This window comes from Thamnophis sirtalis, unplaced genomic scaffold, assembly GCF_051295495.1.
Source record: "Thamnophis sirtalis isolate CommonGarterSnake01/CBP01778 unplaced genomic scaffold, rThaSir2_p1.2 scaffold_2, whole genome shotgun sequence".
Classification (NCBI taxonomy): domain Eukaryota; kingdom Metazoa; phylum Chordata; class Lepidosauria; order Squamata; family Natricidae; genus Thamnophis; species Thamnophis sirtalis.
In genome coordinates this window covers 11202617-11225853 of record NW_028261382.1, presented here as the reverse complement: position 1 = coordinate 11225853, position 23237 = coordinate 11202617, and the positions used below count along the sequence as shown (strand labels likewise).

At 43.5% G+C, this 23237-nt stretch overlaps 2 protein-coding genes across 2 annotated transcripts in view; one reads left to right on the top strand and one right to left on the bottom strand.

Moving 5' to 3' along the window:
• The window catches only part of CEMIP (cell migration inducing hyaluronidase 1), a 77944-nt gene extending 66838 nt beyond the window's left edge, over positions 1 to 11106 (top strand). The window contains exons 23-28 of the mRNA XM_087704275.1: positions 1361 to 1546; positions 3861 to 4065; positions 5389 to 5475; positions 5698 to 5855; positions 6925 to 7025; positions 8868 to 11106. Of these exons, the coding sequence (XP_087560401.1) occupies positions 1361 to 1546; positions 3861 to 4065; positions 5389 to 5475; positions 5698 to 5855; positions 6925 to 7025; positions 8868 to 8995 (865 nt within the window). The 3' untranslated portion in view covers positions 8996 to 11106. The remainder of the gene's footprint in view (positions 1 to 1360; positions 1547 to 3860; positions 4066 to 5388; positions 5476 to 5697; positions 5856 to 6924; positions 7026 to 8867) is intronic.
• Positions 11107 to 17787: 6681 nt separating this feature from the next.
• Positions 17788 to 22293, bottom strand: MESD (mesoderm development LRP chaperone). The gene is made up of 3 exons (XM_087704273.1): positions 22103 to 22293; positions 20452 to 20684; positions 17788 to 19018 (listed from the first exon to the last, which is right to left on the bottom strand). The coding sequence occupies exons 1-3, from the start codon at positions 22259 to 22261 to the stop codon at positions 18760 to 18762; spliced, it is 651 nt and encodes a 216-aa protein (XP_087560399.1). The 5' UTR covers positions 22262 to 22293; the 3' UTR covers positions 17788 to 18759.
• Between the last annotated feature and the right edge of the window lie 944 nt (positions 22294 to 23237).

Sequence of the window (23237 nt, the reverse complement as noted above, 5' to 3'; positions counted from 1 at the left end):
AGATCCCACAGAGTAGGCCTCCTCCGAATTCCATCTACTGGCCAATGTCGCCTGGCTACCACCCGGAGGAGAGCCTTCTCTGTGGCTGCTCCGGCCCTCTGGAACAATCTCCCCGTGGAGATTCTGACCCTCACCACCCTTCAGGCCTTCCGCAAAGCCCTTAAAACCTGGCTGTTCCGACAGGCCTGGGGCTGACGAGTTCCCATCCCCGCTCGAACTGTGTGGCTGTTGATTGTTTTTTAAATTCTTTCTGTAGTTGTTTGTTGTGCTGTTTTTTTCCCCCTTGTCTGTATCTCCCTCCCTTTGAATTGTGAGCCGCCCTGAGTCCCTCTGGGAATAGGGCGGCATATAAATGCAATAAATTCAATTCAAGTTCAATACATCCACCCACTGTAGATGCAAGTAAAGCCTGCCCTTGCACCCGCACTCACCCACTGCTTCCACAGCCCGATTCTGAATGGACCATGGACCAGTAGGGATTGAGGACCCCTGAACCAGGGATGGGATTAAAACTTTTTAGCAACCGGTTCTCTGTCTGATTGCCGGGTGAGCATGGCCATGGTGGGTGTGGGCTACTCAGCATCCTGCACCATGGTGAGGGGGGGGCACTTTCGCTCTCCCCAGCCTCCAGAGGCTTTCCTGGAGCCTATGGGAGGACGAAAACGCCCCCCCCCGGGCTCCGGAGGCTCTTAGAGACTGGAAACCAGCCTGTTTCTGGACTTCTGGAATTTCCAGGCTGCCCATTTTTCATCCTCCCAGAGTCTCTGCATGGGCCCTGCACTTGCCTGGCACCCAAAATGGGCCACATGAAGACTCCTGGGAGGGGAGGGGAGGGCGGGGCCAGCCGGTCTTTTTAACTATCAGTTTGGCGAACCAGATGTAAAATTAACATTTGGTTCATCTAAACCAGTCTGAACTGGCTGAATCCCACCCCTGTCTGATCTAGGGAAACTCTACACATTATAATCCTCTAGCTCTGCCACCATCATTTCAACAGCTTCATTCTGAGTTTTACCATCTTTCCACCTTCGTGTTCTAAGTTCTTGCAAACAGACAGGCAAAGCAATCATCATTTCAACGATGGAATACACGAAATGGGTCAGACTAATTCTTTGCTCGGAGGCAATGACCCACCACCGGGGAACTGTCCCATGTGGCATTAATGGATCTTTAAATCGTTTTGGAACTAGTTAAGCACCAGCATCTAAACATTTAAGCCAGCATGGAAAGAATCGCTTTAAAAAAAAAAAAGTTAAATATTTGACTTGGCTTGTGGTGCATTCCAGAAAAGTTATAGTCATGAGATTTGGGGTAGAGCTTTTTGTTTTTAGTAATGCTTATTTTCCTTTTCTTTATTTAGGAACGACTGGATCCAAGTTGGATTTTGTTATCCTAAAGGGACAACATTTTCCATTCTCTCAGATATTCACGATCGCCTTTTGAAGAAAACCTATAAAACAGGGGTGTTTTACCCAGCTCTTCAAATGGATAAACTTGAATATCGATATCCTACCAAAGGCTACTACTACTGGGATGAAGACACTGGGTAAGGAATTAGCAAGGATTCTCAAATTTTCGTGGGCACTGGGGGTAGAAAGAGCTATATTTCTGATTGGATTTGAATGCACGGAAAGCATCAGTCATCCTTAGGGTTTGTCTGTGTAAATTGTTCAAACCCTGCCCGTTGGCGTCCTTTTTGATGGGAACATTGTCAGCAAGGAAAGCAATACCATATGTGCAGAGGTGGTATTCAGCAGGTTCTGACCAGTGAGAGAACCGGTAGTGGAAATTGTGAGTAGTTTGGAGAACCGGTAAATACCACCTCTGACTGGCCCTGCCCCCATCTATTCTCTGCCTCCCGAGTCCCAGTTGATCAGGAGGGAATGGGGATTTTGTAGTAACCTTCCCCTGGAGTGGGGAGGGAATAGGGATTTTACAGTATCCTTCCCCTCCCACGCACACCAAGTCACACCATGCCCACAGAACCGGTAGTAGTAATGTTTGAATCCCACCACTGCATATGTGGCCTTGCAAAGTTCTCGCACAGCAGTCTTAGCCACTTCACTCCATGGGACAGTACATCAGTTGCATCTACCTTCATGGGTTTTGAAATCTTCATGAGAACAGAGAGAGAGAGGGAGGAAGGGAGGAAGAGAGGGATAGATGATAGATAGATGATATAGATGATAGATAGATAGATAGATAGATAGATAGATAGATAGATAGATAGATAGATAGATAGATAGATAGATAGATAGATAGATAGATAGATAGATAGATAGATAGATAGATAGATAGATAGATAGATAGATAGATCTTCTTTCCACACATTTCCAGAGTTCTTGTTGGCTATCAAAAAGAGAACGGGAACTTACCCAACCAGGAAGAGGGTTTGGTTTTACATCCTAGAGGCCTGAGTGTCAGGCCTCCAAGTAATACATCCACAACAAGGAGAACTCCAAGGCAGGCATTTTCATCAAAGAACAATTTATTGGTGTATCTCATATTGGCACGAACCTGGTCAAAACCGGCTCTAAAAGTCCCGTTGATCTTTCACCTAAGTAAAAGTTTTGTCACTTCCCCAGAGTCACTGTGTCAGGGGTCCAAGTAATACCCCTAATGAAAGAAAAGTCCGACGCTTGAGATTCCTCAAAGTTCCATTTTATTCGAGAGGTCCTATTGGCACATCTGGGAAAACCCGAAATCTGAAAATTTCCAGGTTTCCCCCCACCCAAGCAAAAGTTCAAGTCCCTGCCCAACATCCCCATGTCCATCCCATGGTCCAATCAGGCACCATCCCAACTGGAGATGCCTCCCAGTCACACCACTCCAGTTCCTTATTCAAGATATTGACTATCTTGAATAAGGAATGTTATTTTGACTATATCTACCCCACTCCATATAATCCCTCCCCTCCCAGTTTCCCACAGCTATAATTGTGGCAGGCCGGAAGGCCCAACGCAAAAGAGACACAGTCCAGTTGTTATATGATCCCAGTCTCCTCCTTCCAAGCACCTGCATGAATGTCCTTGGTTCCCAGGGGAAAGAGTTTTATTTTGACTACAGCACATCGATTGTTTCTACTACACCCCCACTCTCCCTCCCTTCCCCTCAGCTCCAGGCTGTGTCAGCACTGAAGCAACAAGAAAGAAAATGGCCTCAGTCGGGTCAGGCCAGCTTCAGGGTTGACACTGTCCCTTGCACTCCCTCCTGTCCCAAAGGAAAGAATCCATCCTAAACCTTATGGCCGTAATGATGAACCTATAGCACCCGTATCAGAGGTGGCACATGGAGCCCTCTCTGTGGGCATGCACACCATTGCCTGCTGCTCTTATGGTTTCCTCTCTTCAGGGTGCAGAGCACCAGAAAATGGCCCTCCAAAACGCCCCCCAAAAGGTCCAAAAAATAGGTTGTTTTCCGGGCCGTTTTCCAGCCATTTTTGGCCTGAAAACAGCCTGAAAAATGCCCCCAAAACAGGTATGCATGTGCCAGCCAGTGGGTCTTCGGGTTTCCGGCGCTCCGACGTGCACAAAGTTTGGCGGGCAAGTGCGCATGCCAGAAACCTGAAGACCAGCTGGTCGGTGCACGCATGCTAACATGCACACATGCGTGTACATTCTAGTTTGGGCCCTTGGTGCCGAAAAGGTTTGCCATCACTGCCTTATGGATACAGGCCTCAGGTAGAAGGGAGAAGGGTTTGCACCTCCACTGAAAATACCCCGTGGAGCTTCCTCTTTTTGCCACTGCCAGGAAGAGTTGCGTCCTATTCGGATTGCGTCTGTTGTCTTGATGACTATCTCATATCTTTGGCCATGGCGGTTCAACTCTTGCTTTCGTCTTCTTCTTTTTTCTTTGAATAGGTTGCTGTTTCTCAAACTGAAAGCTCAGCACGAGAAGGAGCCGTTTGCTTTCTGTTCCAACCGAGGCTGTGAACGCATCAGGATCAAAGCCAATATCCCCAAGCAAACTGGGACCAGTGACTGCGAAGCTCTGGCTTACCCAAAATATGCCGAGAAGCCAACCGTGGACGTGCCGATGCCCAAAAAACTGCCCAGTGCACACATGGTATGTTGATCTACTGTTTTAATTTCCTTAGGGGAATATCTCTCTGGGATTCTCGAGGTCTTGTTTTGACTTTAGGGGAAAGCTTCAGAACATGTTACGCCTGGAGGCTTGGGTTTGAGTCTCTCTTGATGTTGGCTTCAGTAGAAAAACCTTTCTTCATGTGTTGGCAGAGAGGAGGTTGACTGACAGGGGATTCTATCTGGCATACTTTGTATTTGCTCAATATCCTTTAGCCACGGTTAATTTAATACCTGCTTGTTCAATTAATAAAATGTTCCAGGTCCACCCAAACAACCATGTGGGCTGAAACCAGCCTGTGATTCAGCATAACATGTGAACAAAGTTATAGAACCGAACTCCAGCTCTGGGTCATCTAAGCCAAGAAGATTTTTCTCTTGATCAGCTCTAATTTCATGGGGCTAATAACATTTTAGTCTATTATATCTTCTTCCACATGGGTCAAAGTTCCTAACTTTATACCAGGAAAGGAAAGCAAAAGAGGTGGAGTTTGGGTGTGATGCCTTCAGAGTGAGGTCATTAATTGTCCAGATCTTTGTTCTTTCTGTGCCAACTCGGGAAGCTCAAATTGCCCAAGGAGCTGCTGATGCAGTTCTACAGAGGGATTATTGAGTCTGTCATCTGCACCTCCATAACTGTCTGGTTTGGTTCTGCAACCCAACAAGACAGACACAGACTTCAGAGGATAATCAGAACTGCAGGAAAAACATTTACTGCAAACCTGCCTTTCATTGAGGACCTGTACACTGCACGAGTCAAAAAGAGGGCTGTGAAAATATCTACAGACCCCTCACATCCTGGACATAAATTGTTTCAATTCCTACAATACTATAGAGCATTGCACACCAGAACATCTAGACATAAGAACTGTTTTTTCCCGAACGCCATCACTCTGCTAAACAAATAATTTCCTCAACACTGCCAAACTATTTACTAAGTCTGCATTACAATTACTATTAATCTCATCGTTCCTATCACCCATCTCCTCCCACTTATGACTGTATAACTATAACTTTGTTGCTTATGATTTATATTGATTGTTTCCTAGTATGTATGATTTGATTGCTTATTTGTACCCTATGACTATCATTAAGTGTTGTACCTTATGATTCATGACGAATTATCTTTTCTTTTAACTACACTGAGAGCATCTGCACCAAAGACAAATTCCTTGTGTGTCCAATCACACTGGGCCAATAAAGAATTCTATTCTATTCTACTCTATCTGATTCCAATATTAAAGTTGGTTTAGAAAATCCTTGAAGATTAGATATAAATGCCATTTTCTTTCTTTTTCATAAATAGATCAAGAAGGATCATTTTGTAGAGCTAAAGATAGAGAGCTACAAGACCAAATATTACCATCTCAAGGATGACTTTGCCTATATCTCAGTAAGTGTTTGCACCGCATATTTTTTTAAATTGCTTATTAACTTGCCAATTTATTTTTATATAAGAATGTTCATCTTGAGTTCAATTTACAATACAATTCTGTAGGCAGACGACATATCTCCAGAATGAAGCATGCAAGAAAACATTCAGAACAAGCAGCAATTTGTTTCCAAAACCTCCATTCTGGGAGGATGTTAAAAACCACTTTTTCCTTTTGTGTAGGTTGATGGCAAGTCATTCTACCTTTCTGAAGAGGGTATTCAAGTAGTCGTGATTGATGGTCACGAAGGAAAAATTGTTAACCGGATGAGTTTCAAAAATATTATTCTACACGGGATCCCAGCTCAGATCATCAATTATGTCAACAACATTCGAAACAAGTAAGTAAACTGAAAGTGGGGGGGTCTTCAAGTTTCAGAAAGAAGACATATTTGTAGAGTCATCCATTACAGCATGCAGCTTTCAACTATGGTAGCACCAGAAATATTCATCAGCATAATCAACATTCAAAAGAGACTTCCAGGAAATAATGGAAGGTGCTGAAATGAGTAAATTGACATTTAAAATTAGAGAACAAGAAGATAAACAATATTACAAGATATGGGATTTATTTAATCAGTGGTTAGATAAAAAAAACATGAAAGACACTAGAGAATTTTATTATAGAATGATACAGAATACAATATAAAGATACATTATTATTGGATAGATTTAAGATGATATAATGAATCATTATAATATAAATGAATCCAATATCTAGAATATCTCATTTAAAAGGAAGGAATAATAGTGATAGTCAAATAAATGACATACAATGATAATATGTATACATATATATATATTTAATACTACAATAGCAGAGTTGGAAGGGACTTTGGAGGTCTTCTAGTCCAACCCCCTGCCTAGGCAGGAAACTCTATACCGTTTCAGACAAATGGCTATCCAACATCTTCTTAAAGACTTCCAACGTTGGGGCATTCACAACTTCTGGAGGCAACTTCTGGAGGCAACTTCTGTTCCACTGATTAATTGTTCTAACTGTCAGGAAATTTCGCCTCATTTCTAAATTGCTTGTCTCCTCTCATTTGATTGATAATATGTGATTTCATATAAATTATAAGTGAGAACTATTGAAAGGATGCACAAAAATCTTGCAACCAATCAACACTCTGTATGTAATTGAAGATGGTCTTGTGGTTTATGTTTTGTCTACGTCTGTCCAAAAATAAAAAAATAAACTTTTAAAAAACAAAAAACAAAAGAAACGTCCACGACCAAACCATACGTAAATTGATTAGATTAAATAGGTCTATGGAGCAAATTTGGGCTGATTGGAGAAATTCTGTGGGTATCTATGATGATGACTGCAGTGCGGCTGCTCTGCTAATCAGTTTGGGTGAATCACTAATTCAAGGAAATGATGCATGTAATTTTCCTGCTCTCTTCTAGTTCTATCGTGGTAATGACCTCAAAGGGAAGATTTGTTTCAAGAAGTCCGTGGACCAAAGTGCTGGAGACGCTTGGAGCAAAACCCGGTTTTAAATTGAAAGGTAAATGCATTATTAATATCATGAAATATCATATGAAATGTGACATGCTTTTATTATGGCTAATTTTGTGAAGAACACACTTTCAGAGCAGGTTTTGCTGTCCAATAGCTGCACCTTTCTTTTCAGATCGTAATTTTTACTGCCCAATGTCTTTTCACATAGAAGGCTAGTAAAAGAAAAGACATGGTAAAATCCTTGAGAATTGTCCATCTGGTTTTTATATCTAAAAATACTCTAAATATTTCATTTTGGTAAACTGTTGAAATCCTTAATGCAAGTGCCTTGAGATGAAGCTTTGGAGAGGAGACGCCCTTTGTGTAACTCAGTTTTTGGCCTTCCCTTTTCCAGCCAAAAATACAGTAATGTCTTTTAGTATAATAAATATGGAGCAATAGCACTTATATACCACTTCACAGTGCTCTAAGTGGTTTACCGAGTCAGTATCTTGCTCCCAATAATCTGGGTCCTCATTTTACCCACCTCGGAAGGATGGAAGGCTGAATCAACCTTAAGCCTGTCAAGATCGAACTGCTGGCAGTGGGCAGAATTAGCCTGCAATACTGCATTCTAACCACTGCGCTACCACACATGGAGAGCCAGTTTTCTGTAGTGGTTAAAGCAGCAGGCTAGAAACCAGCCTGTGAAGTCCAATCCCACCTTAGGCATGATGTTAGCTGGGTGACCTTGGGCCAGTCAGTCTCTCTCAGCCCAAGCATGGAGGCAATGGCAAACTACTTCTGAATTCTTGCCACAAACTTACCTTGGCATCTTACCAGGGAATCAAGACAGGCTCAAAGGCACTCCCACCTCACCAAAGGATGAATATTAGTTATACAATTCAGCTGCACTTCAAATACAATCAATTTAGAAATCTTGGATTCTAAACCAGCAAAGAATAGTAAGGATTTTGCATCAGGAAAGAAAACTTGGGTGTTGAGATTTGGAAAAGTCCTTAGAAATATTGCACAGTGTTTACTGAACATAAAATGTATTTGAGAGGTATCTTTAAGTATTCCACACATAAGTTCCATCTGTCCCAATGTGGTAGCCGGAGAGAGAACTGGATTTAAAATAATTGGGTTCAGAACTGGATTTAAAATAATTGGGTTCTTCATACTTAGAACATTCCCAGAAATTCTGTTATTACCAAATGCAGAATGGCAACTTTTTCAATTCCTAGTTTGCTATTATTCAATCCACTCAATTAAAAAAAATAAATCTTAATACCTATTAAACTGGGGGGAAAGGGCTGTTCATACAATTATAGAAGTGTGGAGATGGACAGGACCAAAAGGAACATCAAGCTCAACCATCTTCAATTTTCAAAAAATAATAATAATAATTAACCAACTCTTTTTGGAGAACTGGCTATTTGATGCTTTTGGTTATGATCTCTAAAATGTTCTTGAGAGGACAAAGAAAGAGAAAGCAACATGAATCTTCTCAGGAAAAGATGTGGGTTGAAGGTGTAGCATTCACGGAAATGGCCTCTGAGTGGTGCAGTAGCCTACTGGTGGAGCTCTCGCCCCACAATCAGGAGCCTGTGAGTTCAATCCTAGGTAGAGGCAGATATTTCTCTGTGTGTGTGTGTGCACAATGAGAATATATCTGCTGAACAAAACTTCACATTGGCAACAGGAAAGGCATCTGGCCAGTAAGCACTCAGTTCCATTTAGTTGCCGAGATTCCCCCCTCCCCCGGGGCAAGGATTATTAAAAGATGATGATGATTCATGGAAATGGCCTCTGGTTGTGCTGAAATACACTCTCTGCAGAGTATTGGTTATAAATATTGTCCCCGGATCGTTTTTCTCACCGCACGCTCTTATTTATTTATTTAAAGATAAGATGGCTTTTGTCGGCTACAAGGGCAGCTTCCGGCCTTTCTGGATCAAGCTGGAGACCGATGAGGACGCCGTGAGAATCTTCCAAGCGCTGCCCGTTCCTGTGGTCAAGAAAATGAAACTCTGAGGAAGCATCTCCTCTTTCGAAATGTCCTCCAGAGAACAAGGATGAGAGGAATGGTGGCTCCTCTAAGGTGTAATATATTTTGTTGCTGTACATAAGAGAGAAGATACTGTAAATAAGCCTCCAGCTTGAACAACCAACATTCCTTAGCCAAATGAGTCTACTTTGGTTTGATCTGTTTCGATTACGAACAGATTCTCTGACTTGCCAGCAGGTTGAGGGCCACAGATATTTTCTTTTTTAATGGTCTCCTCTCATCTCATCTCCTTTCTATGAAGCCACCTTGGCCGCCTCATGATTGATTCGTGGATCACTGTGGTCCTGAATTAATTGGACGTACGGAAAATGCTTCTTCTTCTTCTCCAATTCAACCTTTCACTCATCTTGAATGTTCAAATGCAGACTCAGGAAACGAATCCCATTTTTACGTGGTACTGCTGCCTATGTAAATAAGGACGTGTAAGCTGAAGTCAAAAGGCAGAGCTGAGCAAGACCAAATGTTCAGTATTGCTAGGCTGGCCAACGGGGACCGCAAAGGGTGGGCAAGAGAGGGGAATTTGTATAGACGGACTTCCATGCCTCATTCAAATACTAGAATAGCCTCAAGCTCGCTAATTACACTAAAGCTATTGCTGAGATGGTGGGAAATCTCACACAAGAACAACAACGAAGATCCAGTCTTAGGAAACTATAGTTTATGAAACAATTACTCTGAGTGTACGGGATATATTTGGCTAAAGAGGAACGCCTTGCCAGTGATGGTTAACCTTTTCGGCATCAAGTGCCGAAACTGGTGCGAGCATGTATGCATACCGGAGCGCTGGAACCTGGAAGAAAGCAGCTAGCTGGTGTCCATGCATGCGACAGAATCTGGAAGAGCAGCTGGCAATGGTGCGCATGCCCACAGAGAAAGCTCTACATGCCACCTCTGGCACGTGTCATGGGTTCACCATCACAACTCTAGCCTGTTCCTAGCCTGAAAGATGCTACTTCTTCCCTCGTACTCATATTTAATAACTGAAACTATATTTTGCTCTAGGCAAACAGGGTTATGTATATCTTCCCTGCCCACGCTTCCTGGATCAGAAAGCTTCCAATCTCAGCAGCCATTGAGCGGGAATATTGTACGATAACGATAGTCCTTAAGGGCAGCTTCTCCCGCCTCTGCCCTTCTGTACAGGTAGTCCTCGACGTACGACCACAAGGGAGCCCAAAAGTTCCGTCGCTAAGTGAGACATTTGTTAAGGGGATTTTTGCCCCGTTTCTCACCGCCATTCTTGCCGCAAATTGTGAAGTGAATCTCTGCAGTTGTTAAGCTAGTAACGGGGTTGTTAAGAGAATCCGACTTTGTCAGGTCACAAAAGGGGATCATGTGACTCCAAGACACCGCAGCCATCATAAATATGAACCAGTTGCCAAGCATCCCAGCTTTGATCACGTGATCACGGGGGATGCTGCAATGGCCGTAAGCGTGGAAAACGGTTGTAAGTCACTTTTTTGGTGCCCGTTGTAACTTTGGCCACGAAACGAATGGTTGTTAAGTCAAGGACTGCTTGTAACCTAAGAGTGAGATATTAAGGTTTCTGACATCCGGCTGACCATTTGCGTTCTATGAACCGTGACTTTTTAAAAATTAGATCCAAAGTCAAGTTTTGTCTCTCTCCAGCCTACATTGAACAGTCAGTTTTACATGATATTTTTTTTTTTTTTTGTGAGTACGTCAGTTCAAATCTTTTACCCGAAATAGCTGGTCCTTTTTCGGAACAAGATGTATAGCGTTTTGTATATTTTCTAAAAAAAAAAAGAGAAAATCCTGAGGGTGGGAATGATATATTTATTTATTGCAAAGGCACTAAAAAGGTTATAATGGAAGAGAGCAAAGATCTTACAAGGGGGAGGAGGGGGGAGGTTGCCAAAAAAAAAAAAAAGAATGGAAAAACTCTCTTTAGAGTTGATTTTTTTTTAATGGCCACTTTATCTTGGCAGAAATTCTTTTTTTTTTTTTTTTACTACGATAAACCTCTTGTTTCAAAATGTTTTTAATTGCAATTTAACCTTTTGTGGTTTGGAATACACGGATTGAAATAAAATTTCAGTGCAATTTGTCGATTGTTTATCACTGTTTGATGACTTTATTACGCTAAACTACTAAAACACCTTTTATCCCATTCTCTACGGGTAAAAAAAAAATGTGTTTACTTTTTTGTGCTTGATCTATGTATATAAAGCATCCCTTAAAAAGTTTTTTTTAAAAAAAAACAAAACCTAACATTTCGCACCATTTGGGTGTAGGACAAGTTTAAAAAGCCATCCAGAGTCCTCTTATAAGGTAAAGGTAAAGGTTCCTCTTACACATATGTGCTAGTTGTTCCCGACTCTAGGGGGCAGTGCTCATCTCCATTTCAAAGCCAAAGAGCCAGCGCTGTCCGAAGACGTCTCCGTGGTCGTGTGGGTGGCATGACTAAACATCGAAGGTGCACGGAACGCTGTTACCTTCCCACCAAAGGTGGTTTCTATTTTTCTACTTGCATTTTTACCTGCTTTCGAACTGCTAGGTTGGCAGAAGCTGGGACAAGTAACAGGAGCTCACTCCGTTACGCGGCGCTACGGATTCGAACCGCTGAACTGCTGACATTTCTGATCAACAGGCTCAGCGTCTTAGCCACTGAGCCACCGAGCCACCGCATCCCTTTTGTATATAAAGTATCCCTTAAAAAGCTTTTTTTTTTAAAAAAAGAAACCAACATACAGGAGCAAAAATATCAAGAGCATTCCTCACCCTTTGGGTGAAGGACAAGTTTAAAGAGCCATCCAGAGTCCTCTTAGAGGGAAAATGAGCGGCATAAAATTTAATAAAATAAACAAGTAAAATAATAAAAAGCTGCATTTTGGGACCTTCTTCCAAGCAGTTGGCGAAAATATGGAATACAACCCCAATCTTCACCCTGCTGTTCTATGTAAACTGCAGTTCTGTTCACTGTTTATTTAGATGTGACTCACTTCTACATTCCAAATCCCAAACAGTTAAAAATTCCCTTTGGTATTTTAAGCAATCTACATAAGCAAAATCTTCCCCAGCCTTCCTTGGTCTGTGCCCCTAATGTGAAAAAAAAATATTTTGAAAAACAAAACGGCTAAAACGTTGCTGAGAAGCAGCTCCCATTTCCCAACAATGACGTTCCACAAATCCTAGCTGTGGCCAGATTTGCACAACAGGCATTGCTAGGATATGGTGCTACTATCCTGGTTTAGACGTCACCATCTTATGCAAGCCTAAACAACTGGGTTAACTCGGTGAACTTGATTTAAGTCAACCGTAGGCAGAGAAGCTGGGTCAACCGCAAGCTAATAGAGCAATCTTCTTCCTTGTGCTTGTTCTCCCTCTAGTGGAGTTCTTCAGGCTAAGCTGGTACGCAACATTTCTGAGGTGCTTTCAAAGGTGCTTTTTGCTTCAAAAGGCAACTGGGACTGTTTTTTTGCCTCGAGGAAAGGGAAAACATTTTGCTTCTCATCCAAGAAGCTTCAGCAGTTCTGACAGCGGGGAGGATGAAGGATGAAATGAGAGTATGTCAGAGTTTGTTGCATAAATTCAAATCCAGAAGCACAGACACAGAACTGATGCAGCAGGATTCATTAACTTCTTTATATACATAAGAATACAAATAGATGAATAAACGTACAATACTAACAGGTGGCTCTTCCAAGTGAACACAAGGCAGGAGAGTTACAGGCAAACACAAGCAGTTAGTTTCATCTCAGCAGACGAGTCCAGACAGACTGCTGGTTTACTTCTCAGAGCAGCAGACTGCTTATGTTTCTGTTTCAGTTCTCTGCACAGACACAGGATGTCAGCCTCTGTTTCGCTACTTGCTTTCGGCTGCCATTGAAACGAGGGAGGGGGAGGCATGGTATTTGGGAAGGGAAGTGTTAAGTACAGGAGAGATTGTGAAAAGGGAGTTTTGTTCTTACCTTCTACTGCGCATGCTGGAGATAGTGATTGGGCCCGCCAAGGCCAACTGTCCTGCATACCAACCTGATGATGCTTTTTGAAGATGGAACTCACGTGACACCTGAGGGATTTGCAGATTGGGCTATGGGATGGGGTTACCAGGGGGAGGGGGTTGGGTCACATATTGATATCTGTTCTGACCCCCGCCCCCCCGGCACAAGATTACTGCTAGACAATTTATTCACAGTAAATTAACACACCGACAAGACTTTGGCAGCAACCCAGACTTCCACAGACACAAGAGCTTCTCCAGCTTCAGTATAATAGTTGAGTCCTGCAAAAAGCCTCCTCCCAAAGTCTCTTCTTATATACTCTCTTGGGAGGAGCCTAATCACAACCACCTGGCCCCAATTATCTTCTATATCTCCTTAGTTGCTGTCGGCGCTTATTTGCCCGTCTTTGCCTGGCGTCCATGACCAACTCCCTTAGCTCCTCCTCACTGCTCCAGGGCCTGACGTCAGGGACCAAGTCTTTCACCGCTGCTCCATTCCTCAGGCACCTCCTGGTGGCCAACCAGCCTCTCTGGTCCCTGCTCAGTCTGAACCCTTTCCAGGGTCCTTCACATCTTCCAGAGCCGACTCATAGGGTCCCTCGCTATCGGAGTCTGTTTGCAGCTCCAACGGCTCCTGCTGGGCCACAACAGATATCTATGATTTCGCGCGCTTTTGCCTCAGATCTTGCTTTGCTTAGCTGAAATCTTTTCATAACCAGTAAAAGTACTCTTAATTCTGCGAAATGGAGTTAAGTAGTTTCTTTCTTGGTTGCTGAGGGAGGCTGGCTTGACACAGATCTATTTAAGCTCCCATTGGGCGGGCAAGGATAGTTGATGCGCAAAATATACATTGCAACGCTTATTGCAAAGCCTCTCAACTATCAAACGACAACCCGGCCTTCACGTGGTGCCCCCCGTTCCCACCAATCGGGCTCTGTCGACCCTTGGGACTGGCGTCCCCTTGGGTATATCCAGCCAAAACAGCTTCCATGGATCGCCATTTTAACAGTGGCGTCAAATTTCCATGGAAGTCGCCTATACCCACGATGGGTGAAGAGGCGTCAAGTACAAGTACAAGTTGGCTGACTTTGTTGCTATGCCTATTCATTGGCTGACCGTGTCCCCATGTCTCTCCCAGTCATGAATATTTTAGCTCTTAATAGTGACCACATGATCTTTGACCCTGGAAGTTGTTTATTAGTACTACCTGTAAAAAAGGCTGATGCTCTTATTGTGCATTTTGTAATATAGAAAATAAAGTGTACAGGTAGTCTTAGTTTAACAACTGCCTTCTTTAGTCACTCTTTGTGGTGACCCGGCACAGAGGCAACACAGGCAGCTGACAGTTCAAACTGCCCCTTTATTGCTCCAAATCCCCCCCCCAAAACACTCCCATGTTTCTGGCAAGTCCCAGAGCCAAGGGATGACACGCACGTCTGCGCATACACACACACCTCAAGCAGCCTCCGGCTGCAAATAGTCCAATCCAATACTGCGAGCACCATGGCTGCAAGCAAGAAAATCCAGCAGGCCAGGTGAAAAGTCCAGAAAGCCAAGGAGCAAGGCAAGAATCCAAATACCAAGAAGATATCCAAGGAAGTTCCAACATCAGCACTCAACACTCCACAAATGCCCCTCCCTACAGCATCTCCTTAAGTCAGTCCACAGGTGTGCCTTGTGAAGAAGGGCAGGGCACTCTCCTCCTGAGTAGATGATTCAGTCTGGCTGTTCTTGCCTTCTCTCCACTCTCCATACTCAAGGATCAGGAGGGGGTGCTCCCTGCTCATCACCTGAACTGTCTCTCACAGGTGGCGCAGTGGTTAAATGCAGCACTGCAAGCTACATCAGCTGACTGCAGTTCTGCAGTTCAGCTGTTCAAATCTCACCGGCTCAGGGTTGACTCAGCCTTCCATCCTTCCGAGGTGGGTAAAATGAGGACCCAGATTGTTGTTGGGGGCAATATGCTGACTCTGTAAACCGCTTAGAGAGGGCTGAAGGCCCTATGAAGTGGTATATGTCTAACTGCTATTGCTATTGCTATTCTCTGCTTCAGCTCTCTTCGTCATCCTGCCCGTTCCCTCCCTGCCTACAAGCCGTCCTAATCCTAAAAGGCCCTGGCCTGACTGGGCCTGCTCCTCCCCATCTTCCTCCGAAGCCACCCCCTCGATCTCAGTCAACTCCCAGCTCATCTTCCTCTGCAGATTCAAGCTCTGACAGGGGCAGGACACGCTTCGTAGTTTCAACTCTGATGAAAAAGTAACTTTACATTCCAACTTCATTTCAAATTGTATTTATATCCCAATTTCATTTTTAATGTTTTTTAAATCGGATTTTAGCAATAATTTGTGTTTGGAACTCTGCACTTTGACATGGCCTATGGGCTAAAAAAGAAACTATGTATGTATGCAACTTTACAACCAATCTTCACCTTTCCAACCGTCACAGGAGGGAAGATGATAAGCAGTCACAAGTGACCGCTTATTTTAACACCCAAGTTGCTGGTCCCAATTATGATTGCTAAACAATGGCTTCCTACATCTCCACTCCTGTCCCTTCAAATATGTTGGTGTCCCTCTGCGTCTCTCCCACCCCCAACGTAGGTTAAAGAACTGCAGGACAGGCAGAAAAATCTTCATGAAATGTTTGCACATCTAAATCTCTATTGGGATTCTCAATCATCCAGGTCATAATTGTCACACAGGTGCCTTTTCCAAAAGGCAACTGGACTTGCTTAGTTCTTTGAGAATGTTTTGCTTCTCAGCCAAGAAGCTTCTTCAGTTAAAAGAAACATTTCTGAAGGAAAAAAAGACTGAGAGAGCCCAGTTGACTTTTAGAAAAAAGCACCTTCGGGTATGTTTTTGCACATCTATTTCCAAAGTCTGTCTGCGCTTGAAAGCTCTTTATTTGTTAATGTGCTGACACTGCTTTTCCCGCTACCTCAGAGATGGTTCTGCCATCATCCCATTTTTCTCTCTCTTGGTTATACACTGGTTGATAAAAGTCTTGTACTGGAACTGAAGATTGGGGATCTCATTTCAAATAACTGCAAAATAGCAGGCAATAAATTTATTCGTCATGCAAATATGTCATCAGGCAGGGGTGGGATTCAGACAGTTCGGACTGGTTTAGCCAAACTGGACGTTAATTTTTTAATCTAGTTCGCCGAACCAGTAGTGACCCCGGCCCACCTCACCCTTCCCCTCCCAGAAGTCTCCATGGGGGATGTTCATCATGCCAAGTAAAAAAACGGGCCTCCCAGAAGTACCGGAAACGGGCCCATTTCTGGTCTCCAGAGGGCCTCCGGAGCCTGAAGGAGGCTGTTTTCGCCCTCCCAGAGGCTCAACGAAAGCCTCCGGAGCCTGGGGAGGGTGAAAATGCTCCCTCCCCTGCCGCTGTGGTGCAGGAAGCAGACTAGGTCACACCCCCATGGCCACACCCACCCAGCAACCGGACAGAGAAGCGGTTGCTAAAAATTTTCAATCCCACCCCTGCCATTAGGCATGTTTCTAATCTTGCCTATGGCTACTCCTTTCAGGTCTTTAAAAAAAATATATAAAGCCCAAGTTATTTTGCCTTTCTTTAAGCAGCACCAGTGGTGGGTTTCAAAAAGTGAAACTGTACTTGTGGCATGCTTTGTGGGAGTGGCTTGCTGGCCATGTGACTGGGTGGGTGTGGCCAACTTGTAAAATGTGGTGAAACTCACTTAACAACGCTCTTGCTTAGCAACCAAAATGTTGGCTCAGAAACTCTGGCATTTGAAGCAGGCAAGTCTTAAAGCTGTCAAGTTACAAGACCCTTGCACCCCTAACCATTTAGGAAAATACCCCCAGGGGTGTTCAGACTTGACAGTTTTAAGACTTGTGGACTTCAACTCCCAGAATTCCTCCTCCAGTCATGGCTCAGGAACTCTGGCATTTGAAGCATGCAAGTCTTAAAGCTATCAAGTTACAAGACCGTTGCACCCCTAACCCTTTAGAAAAAAAACCCCAGGGGTGTTCAAACTTGACAGTTTTAAGACTTGTGGACTTCAATTCCCAGAATTCCTCCTCTCGCTCTTCATCTTGATGATGTGCGGACGGGCGGGGGGGGGGAGGAAGCTGGAAGCAGTTCTAAATGGCACAGTAGATTTGTGGAACCTCTTCTATAGAAGAGGTTAGAACTGGCAGGAACCCACCCGCTTTGCATCTGACTCCAGATGTGAACCTTTAAGTAATGCTAAAAAAAAAACCATGAGGGTTTTTTTCCCACAAGCTGAAGCTTTTGTCGTACAACCTCTTGTTATTTCTATAGTGGATGAGTTCTAAATGGCCCTGTAGATTTGTGGAACCTCTTCTATAGAAGAGGTTAGAACTGGCAGGAACCCACCCCTGAGCAGCACCATTCCATCCCCAGGAGAAATCTTTTAACCTGCTGGAATAAAAAATGCACCTACTTGTCCTTGCAAGCTGAATGCCAGAAAACACTCTTTCAAAACAAAATCAAGAAAGGGGGGGGGGGGGAGACGGAAGTAGGAAGCAGACAAATTTAACATCAAGGATAAAGCGTAAATTATCACTCCAATCGCCCTCCAAAGTTCAAAGCGAGGAGGCTTTTATAGAACAACCTCTGCATGTAAAATGTCAATTTGTTAAAACAGGCCTGGCTTCTGGAAGAGATCTGCACATTACATTAGCCAGAGATCAAAACAAGCCCATTTCCTTTGGCGTACAGATAGCACCCCCATGTGGAGAGTCTGTGGTCAGCTACCACAGTTAAAGAGAAGGATGGATGAATAAGGAATTCCAAACAGCAATCTCTTCTGAAAAAAATCATAGAAATTTATTGAAGTTTCGGAGGAAGCATTCACACAGACAGCATTTTTTTTCTTAGTTATCTTTTTTTAAACAAACAACAAAAAAAAACCCCTGCCATGGTTGTTCAAACCATTGCACATTTTTTCCATGGCACGGAATATAAAACGGTAACAGCAAATGAAATCCAATATAATGGCCGCAAACTTGAACTGAACTTTTTCGGTTAACATTTCAGAAGAAACCAATGCCACCTGTAATATATCCATTCATGTGGATAGGTTTACCCACCGTACCATATTCCCACACACTTTGTTCTCGCAATCAATTGAATTGCACCTGTGAGCATTCCTCACATTTTATGCTACTTCAAACCATGAAGGAGAAGTACATCAATCGATTCAGTGTGGTAATTCTCTAGCCTTATTAGCCAATTAACAGAAAGTTTTCTTTCCATTTCAGTGTGGAATATTGGATTATCAGTATTTTAAAAAGCAAATCGACTTGAGAAACTGTTGCTCTGGATCTGTTTTTGGTATAATCGGTGACAAATCTCAAGCGAGGGATTTTAAGATGCAATGGGAAGTGTATTGTTAACTTTAGGATTAATCAAAATATTGAAACACCAGGAGTCTTCTACGTCTGGTTTTTCCTTCTTCTCCCTATTCTTCTGAGCCATCTGCGATACCACCTGTCAGAATCAGTTCTCCAAATGGTGACCCATTCAACCAATTTTCTCATCCTCTGGACAAACTTCCATAATACTAAACTGATAGGGAGTTGAGACTTAATAGTTGATTGAATGTAAGCAGCCCACAGCCTTTATCTACCGACTCTGCCATTTCTAAATGAATACCCCACATTAATAAGTAAACTGTTCCCTTAATCATTAATACTTTGAAACTTGGAAAACCAACCCAGTTTTAGCTTTCTGAAACATTCTAAACCTTTTGGACAGTATTTCAGTGCATTGATATCAAAGGTCCTCTTTTCCTCTGCTGGCACGGTTGCTATCCGTAATGGTTCCAGGTTTCACCTCTGGGCCTTTTTTCTTGGAGGATTTGTCAGGCTTCAGTTTATTTTTTTCTTTTCCTCGGCCTCCTTTACCAGGGTAGACTTGACCTTCCACAGTGACATCTTCACATCTTTCTTGGTTTACCAGAAAGTCTTTGATCTCCCACGCGTAGCTTCCATCACGCAGCATGAAAATGGCACGATTTGAACCCACAATGAATCTAGATTTCAGAAGAGATTCAGTTAGTCTTTGCTAAACTCCTACATTTCAGGAGGCAGAAATCCAGAAATATGTTTATATGGTACCCAGAGACACTCTGTGAGAGATGGGTGGTCATAAATATGACTAATAAATAAATCCAGAAACTGCATAGATGTTCAAGTATTAATGGGCACATCTGCATTTTAAAAAGTAAATGGTACTCAAATAGGGATTTATTATAGCATAAAAGGCAATGGTAAATGTTCCCCTTGCACATATGTGCTAGTCATTGCCTACTCTAGGGGGCGGTGCTCATCTCCGTTTCAAAGCCGACGAGCCAGCGTTATCCAAAGACGTCTCCGTGGTCATGTGGCTGGCATGACTAATCACCGAAGGCGCATGGAACACTGTTACCTTCCCACCATAGGTGGTTCCTATTTTTCTACTTGCATTTTTACATGCTTTCAAACTGTTAGGTTGGCAGAAGCTGGGACATGTAATGGGAGCTCATTCCGTTATGTGGCACTAGGAATTTGAATCGCCGAACTGACGACCTTTCTGATCGACAAGCTCAGCATCTTAGCCACCAAGCCACCGTGTCCCTTATTATTTATTATAGCACATAATAGTTTTATTACATTTTAAAGACTTTTTCCACTGTTTTAAATGGATCTATCTTTACAAGTTTGGAATGAGATAGATAGGAAGCAATTTCATTAAGATTGAGTGTGATGACAAAAGCTGCTAACACCCCCCCCACACACACACACAGTGGTGCTTCAAAGTAAAATGCTAAACATCTGTATCAAACCTGTGAGGAAATAGTATTGTCTGGATAAACTAAAACAGACTTGTGGCGAAATTGGATTAGTGTTTAAAATCTGATTGCAATCAACCCTGCATAGGTAGGGCATATTATATATGACCGAAACAAAAATATTCATTTCACATAAAGTGAAACAAAGTGGACAATCCTTGCACTAAGGTTTGTTCTCCAGAGAATGCATATGCAGATTTCAATTTAGATCAGAAAAAAAGCACAGCAAAGAGGGAAACTAGCTTCAATGCATACATGTATAGTGCTCAGTCGATAAAATATTACATTTACCTGAAGGTGATCCCCCCCCCCAAAAAAATTACTTCTTAAAATATAAGGATCAGGTTAAATATATTTCCAGTAAACTTCTAGAATTTCTGTCATAACTCAATGCACCCACGTGACTAAACCCAATTTTTGCAGCTGTCATTAAGCAAATCCATTTATTCTTAAGGGCATTTGGGGGGGGGGGCGGAAACTGTCAAAAAACATTGTAAATTGTGGTCACATGTCCATGGAACATTGCAACCGGCAGTAAAGATGAGCCCCATTTCAACCTGGACACAGGGAATCACGGCTGTCACTAGGAGAATGCTCGAGTGGAAAGAAACCACACAACTCTTAACGGGTCCTACCTCTGTACATCGTAATTGGCGTTGAAAAGGCTTCCTTGCCACAAGTTTGTAATTTGCTCCGTCTCCTTTTCAGTTGGCTCTCCTGACACAGTGACGAACATCATGAGTGTTTTCCCCTTTTTGGTCATTTTCAAGACACTCTCCGGTTGACTTGGATCGATCTTGGAGAAGTCGATTGGTGCAGATTGGCGCTTGTGCTCAGGAAGATCTCCTTCCTCTATATCATCATCCTCCTGTTTTTGAAAGAAAGCAGGAGCCTTGAAAAGACTTTGAAAAGGAATACAAGCCTTAACCATCTCCAAGGGATATAAGCGGATCCCTGAAAAAATAGAAGCACTTATTCAGTCCTTTGGCATCCTTTACACTCAATTTGATAGTCAACTAAATCATCATCTTCATTCAATGATCCCATAATCCCTTGCGGGGTGGAGTCTGGACAACTGAATGGAGCTAGCAGAGTGATTTAATGGCCAGATGCCCTTCCTGTCGCCAATGAATTGAGGCCTTTGAACTCTGGTGCTGGAGAAGACTCCTGCGAGTCCCTTGGACTGCAAGACAATCAAACCGGTCAGTCCTAGCGGAGATCAACCCTGACTGCTCTTTAGAAGGCCAGATCCTGAAGATGAAACACAAATACTTTGGCCACCTAATGAGAAGGAATGGCTGGAGAAGAGCCTCATGCTGGGAAAGATGGAGGGCAAAAGAAGAAGGGGATGACAGAGGAGGTGGTGGCTGGATGGAGTCACCGTGAGCTTAAATGGATTCCAGGGGTTGGTAGAGGACAGGAAGGCCTTGAGGAATGTTGTCCATGGGGTCGCAATGGGTCGACTTCGTAACTAACAACAACACATTTATTGAATGCATAATCCTATTTTCAGACCGCCCACATTCCCCCCGCCCACTTAGTGAAGCGGGACCTGAAGATTGATGGATTGCAAAGTGACCACAATGGCCAGATCCACCCAACACCTCAAACCCAGGATGGTTTGTGTGAGTGTGTGTGTGTGTGTGAGAGAGAGAGAGAGAGAGAGAGAGAGAGGGAGAGGGAGAGGGAGAGGGAGAGGAAGAGAGAAATAGTGCAGCACCAGCCTTGCTGAATTGCTGGATGGCCTGAGATCCAGGGGTGAAATGACAATGACACCCTCCCCCCCCCTTTGCAAATTATGGTTTAAGGATACACACGTTATCTGCATTAGCCAAGGGTGGCTTACAATTCTGTAACGCTCTCTTACTTGAGCAGGGGGTTGGAGTAGAAGGCCTCCAAGGTCCCTCCCAACTCTGCTATTCTATGATTCTTTAAGGGTTCCTGCTTGAACAGGGGGGTTGGACTAGATGACCTCCAAGGTCCCTTCCAGCTCTGTGATTTCATGATTCTGTAAGAGCCTCCTGCTTGAACAGGGGGGGTTGGACTAGATGACCTCCAAGTCCCTTCCAGCTCTGTGATTTCATGATTCTGTAAGAGCCTCCTGCATGAACAGCTGTTAATCTATGATCGCACTAGCTAGGATTGAGGCTGTTTAATGGAACCAAAGGAAGCCAAGCCTCGTTCCTGGGGGGACAGAAGAGCGGGGAAGAGGGCAGTGGGGGCTTCTAAGAAGTTTCCTCTCCCTCCTCTCTTCTTCCTCCTCTTCCTCATCCACTTCGCCTATACCTCCCATTGCTCCAACAGCCGAGCCATGTCGGCATCGTTGTAGTCCCGAATGTCTTTCTTCTTCCCCGGCTTGTCGGAGCTCTTCTTCGGCTCCTCCGCAGCCACCAAGCAGGCGCAGATCACCACCGCCACGAACAGCCACCGGCAGGACGCCGCCATCTTCTCCCGCCCACCTCGGAAGGGGAATAGGAAACCAAGGATTCGCCCGCCCGCCTGGCGGGGAAACCTCTGCGCAGGCGCACCGAGGCCTGAAACGAGGAAAAATCGGGAGGCGTTGGGCGCGACAAGCACTTTTTAAACAAGGACCTTTGCAACTGAGGCAGAAGGAAAGGGGGAAGCGGTCTGTACTACTTTGCATTCTGAGGGGGGAGATTTTTTGTTGTTGTAATGTAAACACGCTTATTTAATTCCTCTCGTTTTCTTCTCTTTAAAAAAAGCAAGCAGAAATTTAATTTTCATTAAATACCGAAATAATCCTAGACAAGCGTCCCAATCCAAAACTGTAATCTTCTATAAAGTTCCTTGGGAGAAAGCTCCTTAGCATGCATGCAGGTGGTTTACTTCTGAATCCATATGCTTGGAACGGAACGGCCAAAGTGATGAATTCTTCTATGTTCTTGTAAACATAATCTTTGTGTTACAATATCAGGAAATTGCTTTGCTACATACTGGCCATTGCAAATGTTTGTTTTCTTTTATTGGTCTTGTATTTGTCGAGTTCCAAGTAGTTTGCAACATACATACTGCATAATGCATATGTTGCATTAATAGAGAGATATAATCAAGATCAAGTGAGATATTAATACCACTCTATAAAGCCCTAGTAAGACCACACCTAGAGTACTGCATCCACACTATAAAAAATATGTTGAGACTCTAGAAAAAGTGCAGAGGAGAGCAACCAGTACCCCAATTAGGGGACTGGAGACTAAAACATATGAAGTACGGTTACAGGAACTGGGTATGGCTATAGATCAGAGGTGGGTTCCTACCAGTTCGCACCTATTCGGTAGAACCGGTTCATCAAATCTACCCAACCGGTTAGAAGAGGTTCCACCAGTGGACCCGGAAAGCAGGCCACACCTACAGAAGAGGTTCCAAAAAAATTTGAAACCCACCACTGCTATAGATAAAT

Coding starts and splice junctions, on each gene's coding strand:
- MESD (XM_087704273.1), bottom strand. CDS start 22,261: ATGGCGGCGTCCTGCCGGTGGCTGTTCGTGGCGGTGGTGATCTGCGCC. Junction 20,685..22,102: donor GGCTGTTGGAGCAATGGGAG/GTATAGGCGAAG, acceptor TTTCAAAAACAG/GAGGATGATGATATAGAGGA. Junction 19,019..20,451: donor GCCAATTACGATGTACAGAG/GTAGGACCCGTT, acceptor TCTGAAATCTAG/ATTCATTGTGGGTTCAAATC.